At 47.2% G+C, this 19,773-nt stretch overlaps 1 protein-coding gene across 1 annotated transcript in view; it reads left to right on the forward strand.

The window, feature by feature from the left end:
* The window catches only part of Ptprj (protein tyrosine phosphatase receptor type J), a 142,766-nt gene that overhangs the window by 111,743 nt on the left and 11,250 nt on the right, over nucleotides 1-19,773 (forward strand). The window contains exons 7-21 of the mRNA XM_060372120.1: nucleotides 681-938; nucleotides 3,493-3,750; nucleotides 4,471-4,749; nucleotides 5,806-6,096; nucleotides 8,597-8,728; nucleotides 10,636-10,846; nucleotides 10,947-11,071; nucleotides 12,028-12,115; nucleotides 14,144-14,185; nucleotides 14,982-14,990; nucleotides 15,096-15,183; nucleotides 16,474-16,564; nucleotides 17,822-17,895; nucleotides 17,987-18,121; nucleotides 19,531-19,650. Of these exons, the coding sequence (XP_060228103.1) occupies nucleotides 681-938; nucleotides 3,493-3,750; nucleotides 4,471-4,749; nucleotides 5,806-6,096; nucleotides 8,597-8,728; nucleotides 10,636-10,846; nucleotides 10,947-11,071; nucleotides 12,028-12,115; nucleotides 14,144-14,185; nucleotides 14,982-14,990; nucleotides 15,096-15,183; nucleotides 16,474-16,564; nucleotides 17,822-17,895; nucleotides 17,987-18,121; nucleotides 19,531-19,650 (2,201 nt within the window). The remainder of the gene's footprint in view (nucleotides 1-680; nucleotides 939-3,492; nucleotides 3,751-4,470; nucleotides 4,750-5,805; nucleotides 6,097-8,596; nucleotides 8,729-10,635; nucleotides 10,847-10,946; nucleotides 11,072-12,027; nucleotides 12,116-14,143; nucleotides 14,186-14,981; nucleotides 14,991-15,095; nucleotides 15,184-16,473; nucleotides 16,565-17,821; nucleotides 17,896-17,986; nucleotides 18,122-19,530; nucleotides 19,651-19,773) is intronic.

The following is a 19,773-nucleotide window of genomic DNA, read 5'->3' on the forward strand; positions in this document are numbered from 1 at the left end:
GGCAAGGAAGCCCTGTTCTGTCCCGAAGGAATGCCTCGCACTGCCCGTGGCTCTGCAGAGCCTCATCTGTCCTTCAGGGTCTGAGATGTAGTAATGACGGCGCTCATTGGTTGTGATGTGCTGTCACTGCACAGCGTCACTGAGTGCTAGGACATCCTTGTGGTGTGGTTGGCGTTAGCCTTTATGGAAGTGGAAACCATGTCTGAGGTGATGTGGGTGGGCATCTCGATAAGGTGAGATCAGACTTTCAGGAGGCCGAGTGACATGTTCAACATAAAGCAGCCAGCCACAGCCCACATTCTACCCCAGAGCCTGGGAATCCTTCCCTCCCATCGCCACCTGTGGGGTGACTGGCATGGTTTCTGCCCTTCTTGGGACCAAGTGACCTTCCTTAGCCTGAAGCACCAGTTGTTGAAGGGGCTGCAGGTGATAGTGGAGAAAAGCAAAAGGGAGAACAGGTCATTGTTTTGTGAGGGTGAGGGTGGGCCATCTGTCTCTGGAGACAGACTTTACGGAGCTTTGTTTCTGAGACCGGCTTTCACGGTGCGTCCCAGGCTGCTCTCAGTCTCGAGACCCCACTGTCTGAGCTGCTCAGGTGCTGGTCTTGTGGGCATTGTCACCACTGCCCTCTGCCTGGGGATGGAGATTGTTCATCTAACCCTACTCAATGTCTTCCACAGCCCCTGACCCGGTTTCTGACTTCCGAGTGACAAATGTCAGCACGAGGGCAATTGGTTTGGCTTGGAGCAGCAATGACTCAGAGTCATTTGAGATTTTCATCAGGCAGGATGGAGGTGAGAGGAGTTGGAATGATACAACCACAGACCAGAGCTATGTCGCTGAAGACTTAAAGCCTGGGACCAGCTATCATTTTGAAATCTTTCCTCAAGGACCAAATGGGACTAAAGGGCCGTCTGGATCAGTTGACGGTAGAACCGGTAAGCACCCCAACCTTGAAGTTGCCTACAGGAAACCAGCATAATTTATAGATGTCTTGTTTTACAAATAATTATTTTTCTTTTTTGTGGGAGAGTCTTAGCTGTGGTATTGTATCAACCATACAAAAATAAAGCCCCCTCCCCACCCCACCCCTTGCCAAAATGACATGAAAAACCACTAATTAGGTGCCACCCTGTGTGTGTGTAGGTCAGAGGGCACCTTTGGGAGTTGGTTCTCTCCTTCCACCCTGGGTTCTGGGAATTGAACTTAGCTTGTATGGCAAGTGCTTTTACTCAGTGAGCAACCTTGCCAGCCCCCCACCCCCTTTGAGATAGGGTCTCATGTGGTTCTCTAACTTATTATGTGACTGAGGTTGACCTTGAACTCTGCTTTATAAGCGAGGAGATTAGGGTCACATGCTACCATAGCCAGCTCTCTGATACCGTGTTAAGATATGTATACAAATGTACATATTTACCTTTTGCAAACCTTGGCCATCTTTGTACGTGTGTGGTTTTATAATCTGCTTCCTCCTCACCTGTTTAGCATAAATATTTCCCCGTCAGTATGGGATTTATTTATTTAATTTATTTTTCTTACTCACTTTTGAAACAAGGTTTCACTGGATAGCCTTGGCTGGCCTTTGTAGACCTGGTTGGCTTATCACAGAAATCAGCCTGCTTCTGCTTTCCAAGTGTTAGGTTAAAGGCATGTGGCAATATGTCTGGCAATGTTTATTTTACGGGGTAATCTAAAATCAGCCTTGTATTTGTGTGTGGGCTAAAGTAGGTTCCTTAGGAAGGGTGTCAAGAAGGGTTAGAGGAAGGCCCCAGAAACTTACAGTTCCTGTCCATTAATGAATAGCTGCCATCCTCGCTGGGGGCACAGCTGAACAGCAGTAAAGGCAGTCTTGACAGAGAGAAGCAGATGTCTTCTGGTCTTTTGGACACCCATCAGAAAGAACTGAAAAGCAGGGTGTCAAATAGCTGTACACCAGTGTTCGTTCACAGCAGCCCAAAGGTAGCAACCAGCCAGTGTCCATTGGCACACACACGGACAAAATAAGGCTTTATCTACTGTCTACACAATAGAATATTATTCTGTCAAATGGAGTGAAATCCTTATGCATGTTGCAAAATAGATGTATCGTGTAAATATTCGGAGTGAAATAAGTCACACACAGAATGTTTTACAAAGTGAGATAAGATACACAGAAAGATAATGTTGTTTATTTTAGTGTTATTTTAAATGACAAGGTCTTACTGTGTAGCCCTAGCTAGCTTGGAACTCATTATATGGAAGAGCTTGTCTCAGATATACAGAGGTTCTCCTGCCTCCTGTATTGCATGTTAAAGGTGTGTGTTAAAGGTGTGTGTCACCACACCCCCAAAGATAAGTACTTATGTTTTTCTTTATACAAAGTACCTAGAATAGGCGTGTTTACAGTGACAGAGAGGAACTGGCGGGAGGGGGTAGTGTTAAATAGGTACAGATTTTCCATTGAAAAAATGATGAAAACATTTTGAATGTGATAATGGTAATGTTTACATAATACTAGGGATATGTTTAGAACCTCCAAAATGTACATTGGCAGATGGTTAATGATAAATAGTATGTTGTGTGTATTTACCACGCTAGACAGGAAGGGAACATATGTAACTCTTAACTGTTCTCATCCGATTGAATTCCTTTCTTGTCTGTGTCTACAGCTATACCTTTTGTTCACATCGCTGTCATAATTATACAACTAATTTTATTTTATACTTGAACATTTTGCCCTGCATATATATAATGACCCTTCCCGTAGCTGGCATGACCTTCCTGCTTTTAGGGAAAGGTATCGTTTAACTGTATCATGGTTTATACAGCTCCACCTTAGCTTCCCTTCTTGTTTCCCTCTTCAGTATGCCAGGTGGTTCATATGGCATGCATGTTCTTTGGAGCGAACGATGAAACACAAACAAGCCAATACTCGACTTATTTACTAAGACAGGGTTATGCTATGGAGCTCAAGCTGTCCTTGGGCTTGAAATCCTCCTGCCTCAGCTTCATCGATTTTTTTGGGACGATAGGTGTATATGACACTCAACGTCAAACACACCTTTTATTGAGATAAAACCTGGCTATAGAAAGTGTGCCCTTTCTCAGTGCAAAGCTCCATGAATTGCCACAGGTCAAATGTGTCAGAATCCCAGTTTAGAGTGAGAAATTGAATGTGGGGCTGGAGAAATGGCTACAGTTAAGAGTACTGAATGATCTCCCGGAGGACTTGGATTTGGTTTCCTCCCTCTTGCATGATCATAACCACCTGTAACTCCAGTTCAGGGGATCTTCTGGTTATCATAGGCACACAGTTTGACCTTTGTGACCTCACTGGAGATTATTTATTTATTTATTTATTTATTGAGCCAGATTTCGCTCTGTAGGCCAGGCTGGTCCTGACCTCTAGTGCACGTGTCTGACCTCACCGGATAACAGAGTTGGGTCTTTCGACAGAGACTGTAATGAAGATGGACTCATGGTTAAATGCTTTTCTTCCTTTCCTCTGACTAGACCGTAGTGCTGTGATTGGCATCCGTGTGGTCAATGTCACCACCACCGCAATGCAGCTGGAGTGGCAGAATACTGACAGTGCTTCCGGATACATCTACCACTTAGTTCTGAAGTCTGAGCGTGACCACCTCAAGGAGACCAGTTCTCAGAAATGGGCCACACTGGGGGACCTCACCCCAGGCACCTTATATAATGTCACAATCTCCCCAGAAGTGGACCAGGTCCAGGGTGACTCCAGCTCCATTACCCAGTATACACGTGAGTCCTGTGGGGGATGGGAGTGGGCAAAGGGGGTGCTTCCTGCCTCTCATGTGGAGGAAGTACAGGAAATGATGGAGAGAGGGTGGATGATGCCTCAGGGTTTCAGGCTGACGTGGGAGCTGCTTAACTTGAAAACCTCAGCCCCAGCAAAGGCTTTATTGCTCTTATGGGCACTGTTGCTGGAGGTATGTGACACAGCTGTTGCCTGGAGGCAGGAAGTAACATCATAGGAGAGTGGAGAACAAGGTAGTATCTATTAGCCGCTCCTCAGAAATACAGGCTAGAGAGCGGCTGTCCTGCCAGTTCTGAGGACACCCTCGGATGAGGGTCTCTTCTGGGACAGTGACGGAGATGCTTCCACAGTATTCAGAGGGACGGATGGTGGAAGTGTCAGTGTCTCTCATGCTTTACCTTCTTTGCTAGTCAAATTCCAAGAGGGAGTTGGAAATTATAGTGCGCGCTCTCTCTCTCTTTTTCTCTCTCTCTCTCTCTGATAGTATATTGGAATATATATGTGTATATGTAAGTAAATATTAACAAGAAGCCTAAACATTTTAATTTCTTCTCAGATTCAATATGTACAGTTTTCTGAATCAGTGCTGAAGCAGAGCTTCTTAATTATGTTAGTTCTTTCTAGGAAAGCGCCCGGCAGCTTTTAGGTAGAGTAAGTAAGATAGTTCAGAGTGGTTCATTTTGTTTGTTTAATTTCAAACCAAGGGCCCAGCAGTGTGTCCCACATTGAGGTAAATGCCAACAGCACCGTGGCAGTCATCCGGTGGGAGAACTCGGATGTGGCCTCTCGTTCGTATGTCTACTCGCTCCGTGTCTTCAAGGCTGGAGATGACAGCAATGTTACCACAGTGGACAGAATCACCAGGCGCACAGACGAGATCGTCACTGGGTTAATCTCTGGCGTCTCTTACACAGTGGGGATCCTTGCACGAGTGGGGAATGATACAGTGTCCCCGGCAACTGGTTGGAAGTCATTCTGTATGGGTGAGTAGCCCCCTTATCCTACTGGGCCCTGCTCTTCCCTCTGAGGTACCCCAGCCTGTAGGTTACCGTGACCGCAGTGGGCAGCAATGGGCACAGAGCACCCCAAGACAGCCCGGGAGCTCATTGAAGACGTGTCGATGCCATTGCCATTGCTTCATTGCTTGGTTGAACGTGTGTTTATTGAACACTTGCTAAGTTAGGTCCCTGTCTTTCTGGAACTTTTATCCTGCCGAACAAAACAGATTAAGAAATAAGAGTGAGCAAGTAGTTGGGTGATGATTATGGCTAAGAAGAGGGAAAAGAAAAAACTAGGGAAATGGGAAACGATATTCTTCTCTGGGGTATCTTGTGAGGATACCCCATGAAAAGGTTTAGTGTAAGGCGACTGAGGCTAGATTTGAGGGCTTGAACACCACAGGGTTTTGATCCTGCACTGTGGGCACAGGAGCAGCCGGTGCGGAGGCCCCAAGGCTGGAGAGAGCACGGTGTTGGAAAGTTTGTAGGTGGCCAGGGCAGTGAGGTGGATATGCAGGAGCTAAACAGTGAGGGGCCGGGGGCATCAGGGCTCAGTGCTTGGCCTCTGACCTTTCCCGTGATACAGTTAAGGATCTCTGTGGCGTTAAGTGACCCCTGCTCAGTTAGGCTGCATGTTGCTGTGCTGCGTGCTTGCTTTGTTGTTTCAGTGGTGTATCTGAGCCCTCTGTTGCCTTAAGCAAGAGGACGACCCTCATGAGTGTGTATGGCTGGCTGGAACAAGAGCTGGGAGCTGAACTTGGGTTCTCTAGAGGAGCTGCAAGTGCTTTGACTACTGAGTCTCTGGTCCCTCTTTCCAGAATCTTGCTTGGTGACTGACACCCGTATTTCATAGCCTCCACAGACAGCCCTGCACTGAAACCCCAGGGCAATAAAGTGACCACCCCAAGGTCACGCAGTCTGGTATGGCTGAGTTTAGTCAACCTGCGCATCCTCCTCCATGTCCATGCTGGCTCCTCATTGTGCTGGGCCGGCTCCTCTGCTTCCCACGAGCCTCACTTTGCCCTCTTCTTTGCTTTTCAGAGCCTGCACCAGTGGACTTCTTCCACTGTGAAGCTGTCCCCAAGGAGCCAGCTCTGGTTCTGAAGTGGGCCTGCCCCCCTGGCATGAACACAGGCTTCGACCTGGGGGTCAGGAGTGATGCTTGGGGTAATATGACACGCCTGGAGAACTGCACTTCGGAGAACAACACAGAGTGCAGGACAGAAGTCACTTACTTGAATTTTTCTACCTCGTACAACATCAGCATTGCCACCTTGTCGTGTGGAAAGATGGCACCCCCAGCCCAGAGCACCTGTACCACTGGCATCACAGGTGGGCCCTGTGGCAAGGAGCTGGCTGCCCCTGGAGCAGCTGGCCTAGCAGCATGCAAACACAGCACAAGAACCCTTTTAGGGTGTTTACTTCCCCTTAAAGTGTTTTTATCTGCAGGCCGCTTACCTCATTCTGCAGAAATCCAGACAAAAACTGCAGAGTAAGAGAGATGTGTGTTTCATGTCCTGAGCAGTTCTGTGAGAATAGCTCACTGCCAACCCCCTTCCCCTCCTTTTCCCCTCTCCCCTCCCCTACTTTTTCCCCTCCTCTCCTCCTCTCCCCTACTCTTCTCTTCCTCTCCCCTTTTCTCTCCTCCTCCTCTTTTCCTTCTCCTTCCCTCCGCCTCCTCCTTCTCTCTCTCATAGGGAGTTCCCTTATTGCATTTAAGAAAGGCATTTTTTGTAGAAATGTTCAAATATATGCTAAGTTGGACAGTAGGATGAAAACTCATGCCCTGTTGGACACAGGTCAGTGCTTGGACACTTAGCACACCCACGTCCCCTCCTTCCTTCCCATTATTGGGAGGATGACTCTGAAACCCAATTTGACCACTGTTTATCAGTATTTATAAATATTCCACATGGATTTCTTCAAGGTAAGGAGTCTCTTTTTCTTTCAAATATAGCCTTATTAATATGACCACCATACTTACGGAAGAAGACTTAAAAGCAACAACATTACTGTGTATTTTGTCGGGATTCATTTCTCTGAACTCTATTGACAAGACCCTGAGTTGCTTTAGGGAAAGAAAAGATTACGTACTTTGCAAGCCCCCACCCCAGTCAGTCCCTAATATTCACTCATTTTTCTCCCGCTCCTCTTTTCCCCCACCCTCCTGCTTGTCTGATTTATTTTGTTCCTCTGTCCTGCCAAACTTGTGTTTTAGATCGACTGGTGGGTCGTGGTGTTATATTCCCCTTCGTGGGTTTTGACTTTCAGATAAATATTCCTCAGGGCACAAGAATATTTCTGACAATTTCTAAAGCATTAGTGGTTGTTCTAAGAGGACCTCTTCCTGTAGGGTCCTCACTTGAGTTCTTGTATAGACAGAGGCTCAGAATAGATAGGTGGACTGATTTGACTTCAGTTTCCCCCATGGACCAGTCGTATGATCTCAGAAGAGCTGATTAACCTCGCTGAGCTCGTCTCCGTTGTGAAAAGGAGAAGCGGGGCTGAGCTTCCGGGACTGCTGCGCTGCATGTTACACACTGAAGACCACACGCAGGGCTGCTCAGGCTGTGTACTATAGAATCTCGGGGAAAGCAGCACGCGTGGAGCTCCATAAGGCTGTGTAGTACACAGTGGCATCCTACTCATGGCACACCACTTCGGTTCTGCAGAGCACAGTGGGAACAGCGGCTATTTCATTCCCCTTTTTATAGCTCCTCTTTTCACGGCGGCATCTCTGTGTCTAAAGTGCTAAAGAGCAGAGACCGTGACTGAGCCTGTGCTTCCTGGGCCGAGTGTGGCACTTGGCATAGGGCATAGCAGCTCATCAGAAGGAAACACCTCTGGGGTGGAGCTGTAGCTCAGTTGATAAGCACTTGCCTGGCATGCGCGAGAGTTTGAGCTCAGCCACCAGGACTACAGAAACTGTGTGTGGTAGCACATACCCGTAATCCTAACACATGGAAGATAGAGGCAGGAGGATCAAAAGTTCAAGGTCATCCTATTATAGGGAGTTCAAGGTAGCCTAGGCTACATGCAAACAAACAAGCAAATGTGGGCTGCTGGGTGGGGGCAAGAAGCTGAACAGATATGGCTATACACGTACATCATTTCATACAGTGATTCTCACTTTTTAATTGGGAGCTTCCCTTTGCAGATGAATATTTATAAGTTTAACACAAGTTAAACTCAAAGTTGCATTTTCTCTGGGTCGGGAAGTATTGGAGAAGAGGAGAGTTGAAGTGAGAGTCTTTGCCAGGATTTCTTGCTTACTTCCTATGTGCGGAGGGTAAAGGATTTGAAGGGGCATAAGTTTATCCTTTGAGAGGAGGGATGAGCAGACTGGGTTTCCAGTTGTGGGTAAGCTAGTGTGCTGCTGCTAGTCTTGGGGTGTGAGGTGTGAGGTCCTTTCTGACTATCTAGAAGCTGGAGAGCTGGTGGTAAATGTGGGGAGGGATGAGCGGACTGGGTTTCCGGTGTTATGGTGGGTAAGCTAGTGTGCTGCTGCTAGTCTTCGGGTGGGAGGTGTGAGATCCTTTCTGACTATCTAGAAGCTGGAGAGCTGATGGTAAATGTGGAGACATCTGTGGAGTTGTTGTCACCCTGGTTTGTTCAGGATCCGTGTCTCCGCTCAGTACTTATTCCCTTCCTGCCTCTTACTTTGGGATATGTTTTAGATGAGTTCTGCGTTCAGCTTCCTGTACAGGGTCAGGCCTTCTTAGGCATGGGTAGACTTCCTGGGCGGGGCATTGGAGCACATCGTCTGCCTGGTAGTTTTTCTCCTTCTTTGGTTTTAAGTGTTGGGTGATTGTTTTGTTTTGTATTGCTTTAGACCCACCTCCTCCCGATGGATCCCCTAATATTACATCTGTCAGTCACAATTCAGTAAAGGTCAAGTTCAGTGGTTTTGAAACCAGCCATGGACCTATCAAAGCCTATGCCATCATTCTCACTACTGGGGAAGGTAAGAAGCGGCCAGCATGGGTTAACTTGTTTTACATAGCCTGCTTTCTACCCTCCCTCCCTCCCTCCCTCCCTCCCTCCCTCCCTCCCTCCCTCCCTCCCTCATTCCCTTCCTGCCTTCTTCCTGCCTTCCTTCCTTCTTTTCTTTCCTTCCTTTCCTTTCTTTCTTTCTGTCTTTTTTTTTTCTTTCTTTCTTAGCCTTGGCTGTTCTGGAACTCACTCTGTAGACCCTGCTAGCCTCAAATTCACAGAGATCCACCTACCTCTGCCTCCTGAGCGCTGGGATTCAAGGTGTGTGCCGCTACTGCTTGGCTCCTGGTTACTTTCTTATTGTTGTGATAAAACACTATGACCAAAGCAACTCATAAAAGAAAGTGTTGATCAGGTTTATGGGTTCAGAGGCTTAGAGTCCGTGACGGTGGAGCAAAGGCACCGTGGCAGGAGCATTTGAGAGCCCACATCTTGATTGATTCTCAGCTAGGAAGCAGAAGGGATGGGGCACACGCTGTGGATGACTCACACTTGAAACCTACCCCCTCAGTGACACACCTCCTCAAACAAAGCCACATCTAGTAATTGCAAGACAGCTCCACCAACTGGGGACCAGGTGTTGACATAGCCGAGCCTGCGGGGCCACGCTCATCCAGACCACCATGGTGAGTAAGGCGCACTAGTGACACGCGCCTCTCTCCAGTGCAGCCTGTGCTTTGGCACCGACAGGGAGGCCAGCTGTTGGCTTGGTGCTCTGAAGGATCGGAAAGCAAGTACTTTAAGCTTTCCTGACCTCGAAGTTCCTGTCACCACTGTCCAGCACCTTGTGGTGGTGTGGAAACATGTATAGAAGATACATGAGGGCTGGGCGTGCTCATCCCACAGCTGTTTACACACAGCTGGTGGCTAAATTTGACCCATAGGCTGTAAGTAGCCAATTTAGGATGACTTGCTCTTGAGAGCAAGCACAAAAAGATCGCCTGTGGGACTCTGTGAAGGGGATCTTCTGGGTGAGAGAGGAGGGCAATTGGAGTGGCTCTTCTGTGGCAGGAAGAAAGGAATGATTTGAGGGCATCTCTGATAGCTGTATCACACCTGGTTTTATACAAACCAGGTATAGGGAGATAACACAGTTAGTAGAGTACTGGCCTTGCATAGGCCCTGAATTTAATCCCAGGACTTACATTGAAGGAAGAGCTGTGCATGTCACATGCCCTTGTAATTTTGGCGTGGGGGAGGCAGAGACAGGAGGATCCCTGGCCTCCTTAGCTAGTTGGCTAAGCTGGCTTGGTGAAGTTCTAGACTAGAGAGAGACCCTGACTCAAAAAAGAAGGAGCTGAGGAATGATACTTGAGGTTGTCCTCTGGCTTTCACACACATACGGACATGTATGCACACAAAGTAGCTCACACACATGTGCCTGTACCCCCATGAATACAAACAAAATGTGGCAGTCTCTTCCTCCATCCCCCCCCCCCCGACTTTTAAAATTTTGAGTCTATTTTAAGCCCTTTGTCATTGAATTTGTTTTCAACAAATTTCGAGCTCAAACCTATGCTGAATGAGAAAGATCCCATTGCACCGTGATCGGCCAGTCAGTAGCATCCTGACACAAGAAAGACACAGGTCTTGGGCCAGGAAGTCAAGGCCTGGAATCTAGCTTCACGGTGTGGGCAGGATGGCTTTGGGCAGCTTTCTGTACCTTTGTTTTCCTTGCTTGAAAATAAGCTTTTGTGAGCCTCATGTTGAAGGGATGAAGTGATGGAAGCCAAGTACTAAAGATTTACCTGCTCCCAGAGCTGCTTGAGAGACAATGGCTACAACGCCACGCAGCGCCTATGTCATTGTTGAGCTGTTTTATGACACTTAGGTCTTTCTGCTGTCACTCACAATTTACCTTCTCTGTTCCTTTCTTAGCTGGCCAACCTTCAGCAGATGTTTTGAAGTACACATACGAAGATTTCAAAAAGGGGGCCTCGGATACATATGTGACATACCTCATACGAATAGAAGAGAAGGGGCACTCTCAGGGTCTGTCTGAAGTCTCGAAATACGAAATTGACGTTGGGAACCAATCCACCACCCTCGGCTATTACAACGGAAGGCTGGAGCCTCTGGGCTCTTACCGGTAACAACTGGGTCCTTCCTGAGCCCCACGAGTTTAAGATTACGCACTATGGTGGTAGACACACCTCAGTTACCTTCCTTTCTCCTTCGTCTGCCCATAGGGCTTGTGTTGCTGGCTTCACCAATATTACCTATAACCTTCAGAACGATGGACTCATCAATGGGGATGAGAGCTACGTGTCTTTCAGTCGGTACTCGGAAGCCGTGTTCTTGCCTCAAGATCCAGGTAGAGGGAAACAAAAGCCCTAACTAACGTCCACACAGTGGGTTCTGTGCCTTGTGTGTGCAGAAGTGTGCTGACCATACCCCTTTCTCACGTGTCTAAGAGGGTGGAGGCCTGGCTTTTTCCTCTCCAAAGTTGACATGTCCTTTGATCTTTGGTGTCAAGCTAGCTTCCCACTCTTCGGTGCTTGAAAGATCTGGTCCCCACTTCTTCTCTAAAACCAGTCACACTCTTGCAGATTTATTAGTTCTTTGCTTTCTAAGAGTCATTTGTGGCTCATGTGACTCAGTTTAAAGAGTCTTTGAATCTTCACGTTAGAACGAGCCACAGAAATTTTCTTGTCCAACCTCTGCTTGGAGATAAGGCTTCCAAGACCTACAGATGGGCTGTACCCAGTGTTACAGCGGCTTAAATGCAGGCCTGGAATTCTAGCCAGAGACTCCTTGTGAAGTGTTCCTCCTTCCCGGTATCACAGAGCTGGATTCTCTCCTCCTTCAGGATGAGACACAGTGCTGACTGGTCAGTTGCTCTGTTTTTCATAGCTGCTGAGTGGAACAGATTACCCAGGAGTGAAGTTCAGGGAGTCCCTACCCCTTCCCTTAAATTGCCCATCAAAACGGGGGCTCCATGATATGTGGGTATGGTGTTGTGGGCACTCCTGCTCACAGGTGACAGGAAAAAACCCACTGATCTAGCTGGCTCAGGTCCCCAGAGTCACAGCTGAACTGAGACCTAGGGAGGGGCTGTGCTGCTCCCGGGACCATCCTGCTAATGATGGGCTAAACATGAAGAAACCAGTCCCCAGAAGCCGTTCTGATTTTATGTAAGATGTTTACCTCTCCCCTGTGTGCACCATCCCCCTCTCCCTGAACCTTGGGTGGGTCCCAGGCTAGTCGTCAGCGTGGCATGTGGCCCCTCGTGAACACCACCTGAAATGCCTCTTTTGGGACCTTCCCCAGGTGTCATCTGTGGAGCAGTGTTTGGATGCATCTTTGGTGCCCTGGCCATTGTGGCCGTGGGAGGCTTCATCTTCTGGAGAAAGAAAAGGTGATACTGCTTATGGAATCATCATGTGCTACCGTTTAAGGGAACTTTTTGTTATAAGGACTTGTAACCATTTGTAAAGTCAGAGGGAATAGTTGAAAGAGCCCCTGGGTTCTTCACAGCCTCGCCCTCTGGCCAGTCTTGTTTCCTGTCTGACTGCAGTTGGGTGGTTGGATTCTAAGCCTCCTCCCGGCTGCATCAGAGCCACTGATAACGCAGGGTGGCGCTTCCAAGCCAGGATCCAAAGACTGTGTTAGGAGTCTCCTGTGATTTTAGAATTGGCCGAGTTTTGAGCTCAGGTTTCACTCTCACTAGCTGTGAGAAGCCTTGACCTCCTCCTCTGTGCTGTGGGAATGAGCGTCCGACTCAAGGAGTTGGGGACACTGGCAAATGTCACACTCCATGTCCTTATTCATTGTTTTCTTTGTACAAACACCGTGGGATATAACTAACTAGTGAAAAAAGTAGCTTCATTTTGGGTACTCTCTGTGTACCTAGATCCATTGCCTTCTTGAGGCGCTAACAGGCAGGCCTTAAAAGCTCTTTGAGGGATGCAGAGGCTGTTGTTGGAAGCACAGAAGAGGAACTTGAACTTGCTCTTTGCAGTTACTGCATCCCTCTTGCTTGACCCGGGGAAGCCTGTGTGTCATCCCGAGTCACTTCCTGCCAGGTGCTTCTAGCTGGAAATGTACACCTGGGACTGGGTTTCCTGGACATCTTCCCATCTTCCCTACCCCCCACCCGACCTGGGAGACAGTGTCACATATCCCAGGCTGTTTCAAATGGATAACCTTGAATTTCTGCTCCTTCTTCTCTACCAAGTGCTGGAATTATAAGCATGTGCCACCTACGACTGTTTTTAACAAGAAAACGGTAGTTTTTTTTTTTTAACCTTTCCTCCAAATCAATCAGATATTGTAGTTTCTCTTCATATCAATTAAATCTCTTATACTGTACTAAAAATGAATCAGAACCTAGTGCAAAAGCTGGATAGTGAGTAGTCAAGTCCGTAGGGCCAGATAGCAGCACAGGGAGCCAGGCCCCGGCAGGAAGCTGCTGGGCAGAGTTAGTCAGAGCTGCTACGTAGTAGGACCTCTCTCAGAACAACAACAAAGAGCGCCACCCAAACCAAAGCTCAACCCATGGTGGCAAAAACATACCCACAGAAGAGCAAGGAAAACAAGGAACCTGCAACTGTAGCAAATTTGCTCTTCTCACTGTCATACGGAGTCCTGTTAGGCACATTAATGTCTGTCCTGCTTTGTTCAGCGTCATTGTCGGTGGCTGCCTGGTATTTTTACCATCGTTTATTTAACCATTTTACCGGAGGTTTTATTTTTGACTACAGTTACACATCCTTGTGCCTAACCTTTAGGCATGCTCATGATTATTTTCCTAGGCTCAATTCCAAGTTGGGTAGATACTGGGTCAGTGGGCAGCCTTCTTTCCCATTTTGGTACATGCTGCCCAAACTTGTACCAAACTTGGTGTGTTTTGGCAACAGGCAGAGCTGAGCCAGCAGTGCGGGGACTCACAGTGGCAGTATTTGACCTGACTCCCTTCCAGGGCTTGCCCCCGCTTCTTCGCATTAATGTACCAGTGGCCTCCTCAACAGCAGATCGTGGAATAAGGAGTCTTCCTTTTACAGCAATGGGATGTACACGCACACACACACACACACACACACACACACACTCCTAAAAGTTGCTTGAATAGATTTTGATTCTTCTCAATAGTAAGAAAGAGTCAGTTTATGGATTTTTAGTTTGCGTTGCCTTCTTGGTCTGTTAGACTGAGTACTGGTGAGCCGGCTGGGTCCTGCTGTGCAGGCTTTATGCTGGGCTGGGTGCTAGTAAGCTAGCTCTACGCTGGACCAGGTGCTAGTGAGCCACCTATGTGTTGGGCTGGGTCCTGGTGAGCAGCTGTAGCGTCCTACCTGAGCCCCAGCCTGGGGAGAAGGTGTCAAAGGTAGGAGAGGGCTGAAGGTCCTTGTCTAATGCCCCCCTCCCTTCTCTTTTTCTTTCAAAATAGGAAAGATGCCAAGAATAATGAAGTGTCCTTTTCTCAAATTAAGTAAGTCTCTTGAGTTATTTTAAGGTTCTCAGTCCCCTGGTCTGTTCAGTGACTATTTTTAGCTTTTTTTTTTTTTTTTGATAGAAATAGCTGTCATTTTTCCCGATTGACAGATTGGCCACAGTCATCTGGAAGTTCTTGCTGTTTTCTGCAAGGAGTTTCTGTTTGGCTGTTCTCCTGAAGCTACCTTTTTTACTGATGAATGGGGTTCTCTGTGTGTAGTGAGCCTGTGTGTGTAGTGTACCTGTCCACACAGGCACACCCCCCCACGTGTGCTCCGAGGCCAGGGAGCATGTTGGGTATCTTCCACTTACTGATGGTCGCTGTGTTCCCTTGAGACATGGTTTCTGCTAAATCCAGAGCAATGCTGGCAGCCAGCAAGCTGCAGTCATCCTCCCGTCTCCACCCTCCCCAGCACTGGGGTTACCGGTGCTTGTGGCCACACCTGTTTCTGTACGTGGATAGTGAGGATTTGAACTCAAGTCACTGAGTTTTGAGTGCTCTGGCCCACTGAGCTGTCTCCACAGCGCCCCCAACAGATAATTGTCATATTTTACAAAAGTGAGTGGATTATTAAGAGCTGAGGAAAACAGTTGTTTTAAGTCACACAAATATGGTCAGTTGTAGAACAGGGCTGCTTTCGTGACCTGCATTTTAGCGTTTTCTAAATAACATTACGTTAGTCTTTGGCTCACCCCCTCGCTATGTTTGGTTTGTTCTTTTGAGTTGATGCTTACTTCCAAAATGAGCACGTCTTTCTCATTGCTTTGTTTTCTTTTTTCTTTCCATGGTGAAGACCTAAAAAGTGAGTAGCTTCATTTTTGTAGCTTTCCTTTTTCTGTTTTGATTGAACAAAAAATAAACACAACAACAACAACAAAAAACCTAACAAGTTGTTTCACCTCCCTAGATCCAAGTTAATCCGAGTGGAGAATTTTGAGGCCTACTTTAAGAAACAGCAAGCCGACTCCAACTGTGGGTTTGCAGAGGAATATGAGGTATGTGGTTGTAAATTATGTTTTCTGACATTTTGTCTTACGGTAAAGTGTTGGTTGAGAGGCAGTTTAGAGGGGAGAGAAGATTGTATCTGACCTCTTGGGCACCCTGCTTTTGGCTGAGAAGCTCACGTGGACCTTCAGTTCTGGTGAAGTATGTGTTTAGTCTTGTGGCTACCTGAAGATTATCCAGAGAGAGATGGAAGATTGAAGCTAGGGAACCATTAACTAGAGTCATTAGTAAGCTAGATGAGCAGTTAATATGCTGTATAACATGAGTATATTAATATACTACATGAGCAGTAAAGAAGCCAGATGGGCCTTTTAGAGCTTTGGGACTTAACAGCTGTGGGATCAGAGCTGCCTTGGGAGGATTGTGGGAAACCTGGGTCAGAGTTTTTTTTTGCCAGTCTCTTGCGCCAGGCTCCACTCCCTCCTGTCCCCCAAAGTAGTTGAGGTGCTGTCCTGTCTCGGAAGGTTCATGCACTCATGTCCCCCCTATACCATGTGCCTGTTGCAGCCAGCTGCTTCTGTATTCCTAGAATTCTGCCCACAGCTCCATCACAGTCCATCCTCCATTCTAACACTGCATCCTCCCAGGTTCCTCAGCTCCCTCGGGAGGACTCAGTCTCTGTCTGTGTCACATTTGTCTTTATACTGTCTGGTTCCATCTGTGGCCTGTGCTCCTCACTCTGCTGTGTCAGGCTAGTGACTCCTGACTACACCCCGCCTCTAGGTTTTCAGTCCTTAGAAGGGCAAGAATCACCCTTTTCTTTTTCGCCTCTGGTTTAGTCTCAAGTGCTGCCCTAACAAAGTTCCATAAACTGGGTACTTTGGCTGAAAACAAACTGATTGTCTCATTGTTCTAGAGGGAAGAGGCTCAAAGTCACAGTGTCAGCAGGACCTGTTCCCCTTAGCCTCTAGGGGAGATCTTTCCATGCTTTTCTCGGCTTTTGGAACCCCCACTGTCCCTTGGTTGGGAGAAGCGTCGTGAGATATTTTCTCTTGGGTGTCTGTGTCTCTGTACCCATATTATAATTACATTACCTATTATCAGATTAAGGATGCACTGTATTCCAGTATGACTTCATTTTAACTTGATTGCATTTTCCATGGCCATATCCTGTGAGAGTCTACTCACAGGATCCAAGATGTTGATGGTTAGATGTTGGAGGTTAGCTGCTCGGTATCTGTTTCTAGTTGGCGGTAGTTGACCTGCTCTGCCTGTGCACTCCTAGTTTGTTTAACCACACCCCACTCCCCGATTAAACATACAACTCACTCACTTTGCAGGATCTGAAGCTGATTGGAATAAGTCTACCCAAATACACAGCTGAAATAGCGGAGAACAGAGGGAAGAATCGCTATAACAACGTCCTGCCCTGTGAGTCGTTTTATTCCCATCCTCTTCCCTTCATCCCTGGCCATACCGTCTTGAACAGTAGAGGCGGGGAATCAGTGATCCACCGCCATTAGCACCAGTTCTTCCCACAGCCTGTTACCTAGTATGAGCCAAGTACTGTGGGGGGATATTACATTGAATTTAATCCTTACACACTCTGTTTGCAGAGTAGGTGGTAAAATAATCCATTTCTCAGGTGAAAAAACAACTTAGCCACCATGTTAGATGACCTATGCGCAGTTACATTCTTATTCTGGTTTGTGTTGTTCTGGGTGACGGGGGCAGCAGAGGGGCAGGTCCTGTGTCCCGTTCCTCCTCGCCCAGATCCTTGATTGGTTGGGTGTGTTCCACAGCTAAAAATCAGTCACCCTGAAGTCCTTTCCTGCTTTTGAGAATTGCCAGTCTTTGTACCTGTGCTGGTTGGTTTTGACTGTCAATGTGGCTCAACCTGGAACCACTGGGGAAGAGAATTAGTGAGGAATTATCTAAATCAGGCTGGGCCCATGAAGTGTCTGTGGGGGATTCTTTTGATTGTTAATTAGTAGGAGAAGACCTAGCCCATCGTGGGCTATCCCATTCTGTCAGCAGGGGGTTCAGAACTGTCTAAGAGAGGAGAACCCTTGCTGAAAGAGCAAGCAAGCAAAGATCCATGCATTTGTTCTCTATGCTCATAAGTGTGGACATGATTGATGCTTTAGGCTTCTTAAGTGGCCAAGCCATCTCACCAGCCCTGTAACAACCTTTTAAGGCAGTGGGGAAAGGTTAATTTGGATGTCTTTCCTGCCATAGTAGAATAGGCCCCGAGTTAAAATTCTGTCTGCTGTTCCCTCAGATAGAGGGACTTGGAGAAGTCATTTCATCTCTGCAGCTCCTGATTTCCTTATCTTGAAAGCCTGTGGGATAGTTCTGAGCCATGAATATGGTTGCTTAGTACCCGGCCTGCTCACAGCAGACCCGAAGGCTGCTAGGAGCAAGGGCTTGTTTAGTCTGAGAAGGTGAGAACGTAGGCCTTCCTGTCAGGCTGCCTGGGTTCAAATCGTAGTTCTCCAAAGGCTGTCACATAGTTTCTCTGTGCCACCATCACGGAGTGTCCACGGGGATGAAATGAGGTCATGAGGGTAAGGTGTGAAGCTGTGTGTCAGCCTAGGGCCGCCAGTTTGTACTTCTGAAATCTTCTTGTTTGTAAATTCCCTGAGACGTGCCTTACAGTGAGGATCTTTCTTTCTTTTAATGCCACAGATGATATTTCTCGAGTCAAACTTTCAGTGCAGACCCATTCGACAGATGACTACATCAATGCCAACTATATGCCTGTAAGTGGGTGGGCAGCTCCCACAGCCCTGGGGCATCTCTGAGGAAGAGCGTGTCTTTCTGTCTGATGATGACCCGGCTTCCTGTTTCTAGGGCTACCATTCCAAGAAAGATTTCATTGCCACACAAGGACCTTTACCCAACACCTTGAAAGACTTTTGGCGGATGGTGTGGGAGAAAAATGTATACGCCATTGTTATGTTGACCAAGTGTGTGGAACAGGGAAGGGTAAGTATCTTTTGAAAAAAAAAATCATAAATTAATTTTATTGTGGCAGGGAGTGTCTTAAAAATCCATCTGTCTTTTCGAAAGCACTCTTCCCAAACATTGATACTTTCATTCTTAGAAAATGTTCTCTATTTTTAGCTTTCAGAGAGAATGTTTAAAAAAAAAAAAAGTCTTGAAAACATTTTCTGTTAATGCCTGTGGTTGACTCTCTGCTTTTGGCTCAGTGAGTGGGTTGGTGAGTCCACTGGGCCAGTGTGGTGGACAGTGCAGTCCGGGAGTGAGGTACCGGAGACCCGCAAGGCTCGGCAGTTGTCAGCTCTGTGCCTGTAAAGCCGGCGTGCACACTCTCTAAGCAACCAGCTCCTAAGTCTCTGATTCTCAAACTTAGTTTTTGACGTTAAAAGCAAAATTTCAGACTTTATCTCCAGGCGAGTCCCAGCGCAACTCTCTCCCTGTGTGGCCTGGAACCCCCATGCCGTTTCTGTTACAGATAAGATCTGTACGAGGAATAAAATCTCCTATTTCCATAAACAGAGAGACAAGTTGAAAAACACATGCTAAATTAAAAATTGCGTGCCCGAAGAATGAAAATTAATATTGCTTCATGGAGAATTATTAGCTACTATTATTATTTCGTATTGGGGATTGGATGTAGGGCCCTGGCGGAGACTATGCTAGGCCTATGCTGTGCTGCTGAGCAATATCCTAGTTATTAGTGTTGTGTGATTTTTGAGACAGGGCTTCACTGTTGGCCTGGGCTGGACTTGAATTTGCAGCAGTTCTCCGGCTTCGGCCCCCTAATTGCTGAGGTCGCAGGCAGGAGCTTCCATGCCCAGAATAAGGTTATTCTGTCTCTCTCTGAATGTCTATAGATTCCTTTCTTGAAGGGTAGGAGTTAAGTCCCTAAGCTGGCGATTCCCACACCTCCCTGTCTGTTCTGTAGCATATTTCTGCCTCAGCGCTCTTGGGAAGGGCGGTTCTGACCGCTCGGTTCTGGAGCTGCCGAGTGCTGTTGTAGGTGGTAATGTCATTCCTTATGACTGATTTTTATTAATGTCGTGTATACGATGTGTATGTGTGTGTGAGCATGTACGTGCCACAGCAAAGACGTGCTCAGAGGCCAACTTCCATGTGGCTGTTTCTGGGATCTGAGCACTGGACTCGGGTCTGGAGGTTTGCACGCAAGTGACTAACCTGCTGAACCACCTCACAGACTGGGCTCATTTCTCCTAAAGATATTATTTTGAATTATTTGTACATGTGTGTGTCTCCGTGTTTGGGTGAGACAGGGCCAGCTGAGGGTCTGAGCAGTTCCTGGGGTCAGTTTCACGGCTTGTTCCTCCTTGTGAGGCTCTGGTGAAGGTGGGTGTGTGATTCCGTGTCTTCACATGACCAAATCTGTGTTCTAGACCAAGTGTGAGGAGTACTGGCCTTCTAAGCAGGCTCAGGACTACGGGGACATAACTGTGGCGATGACCTCGGAAGTTGTCCTTCCCGAATGGACCATCAGAGATTTCGTGGTGAAAAACGTAAGTCAAGATCGATCTGAGAGAACTATTGGATATTAATGTTGAAAATAACTAATAATTGATGCATGAGGAAAGTATTTTTGCTTTTTTTTTAATCAGGACTAAAGTGTCCATATCTACATG

The sequence above is a fragment of the Meriones unguiculatus genome, chromosome 18 (assembly GCF_030254825.1).
Source record: "Meriones unguiculatus strain TT.TT164.6M chromosome 18, Bangor_MerUng_6.1, whole genome shotgun sequence".
Lineage (NCBI taxonomy): Eukaryota > Metazoa > Chordata > Mammalia > Rodentia > Muridae > Meriones > Meriones unguiculatus.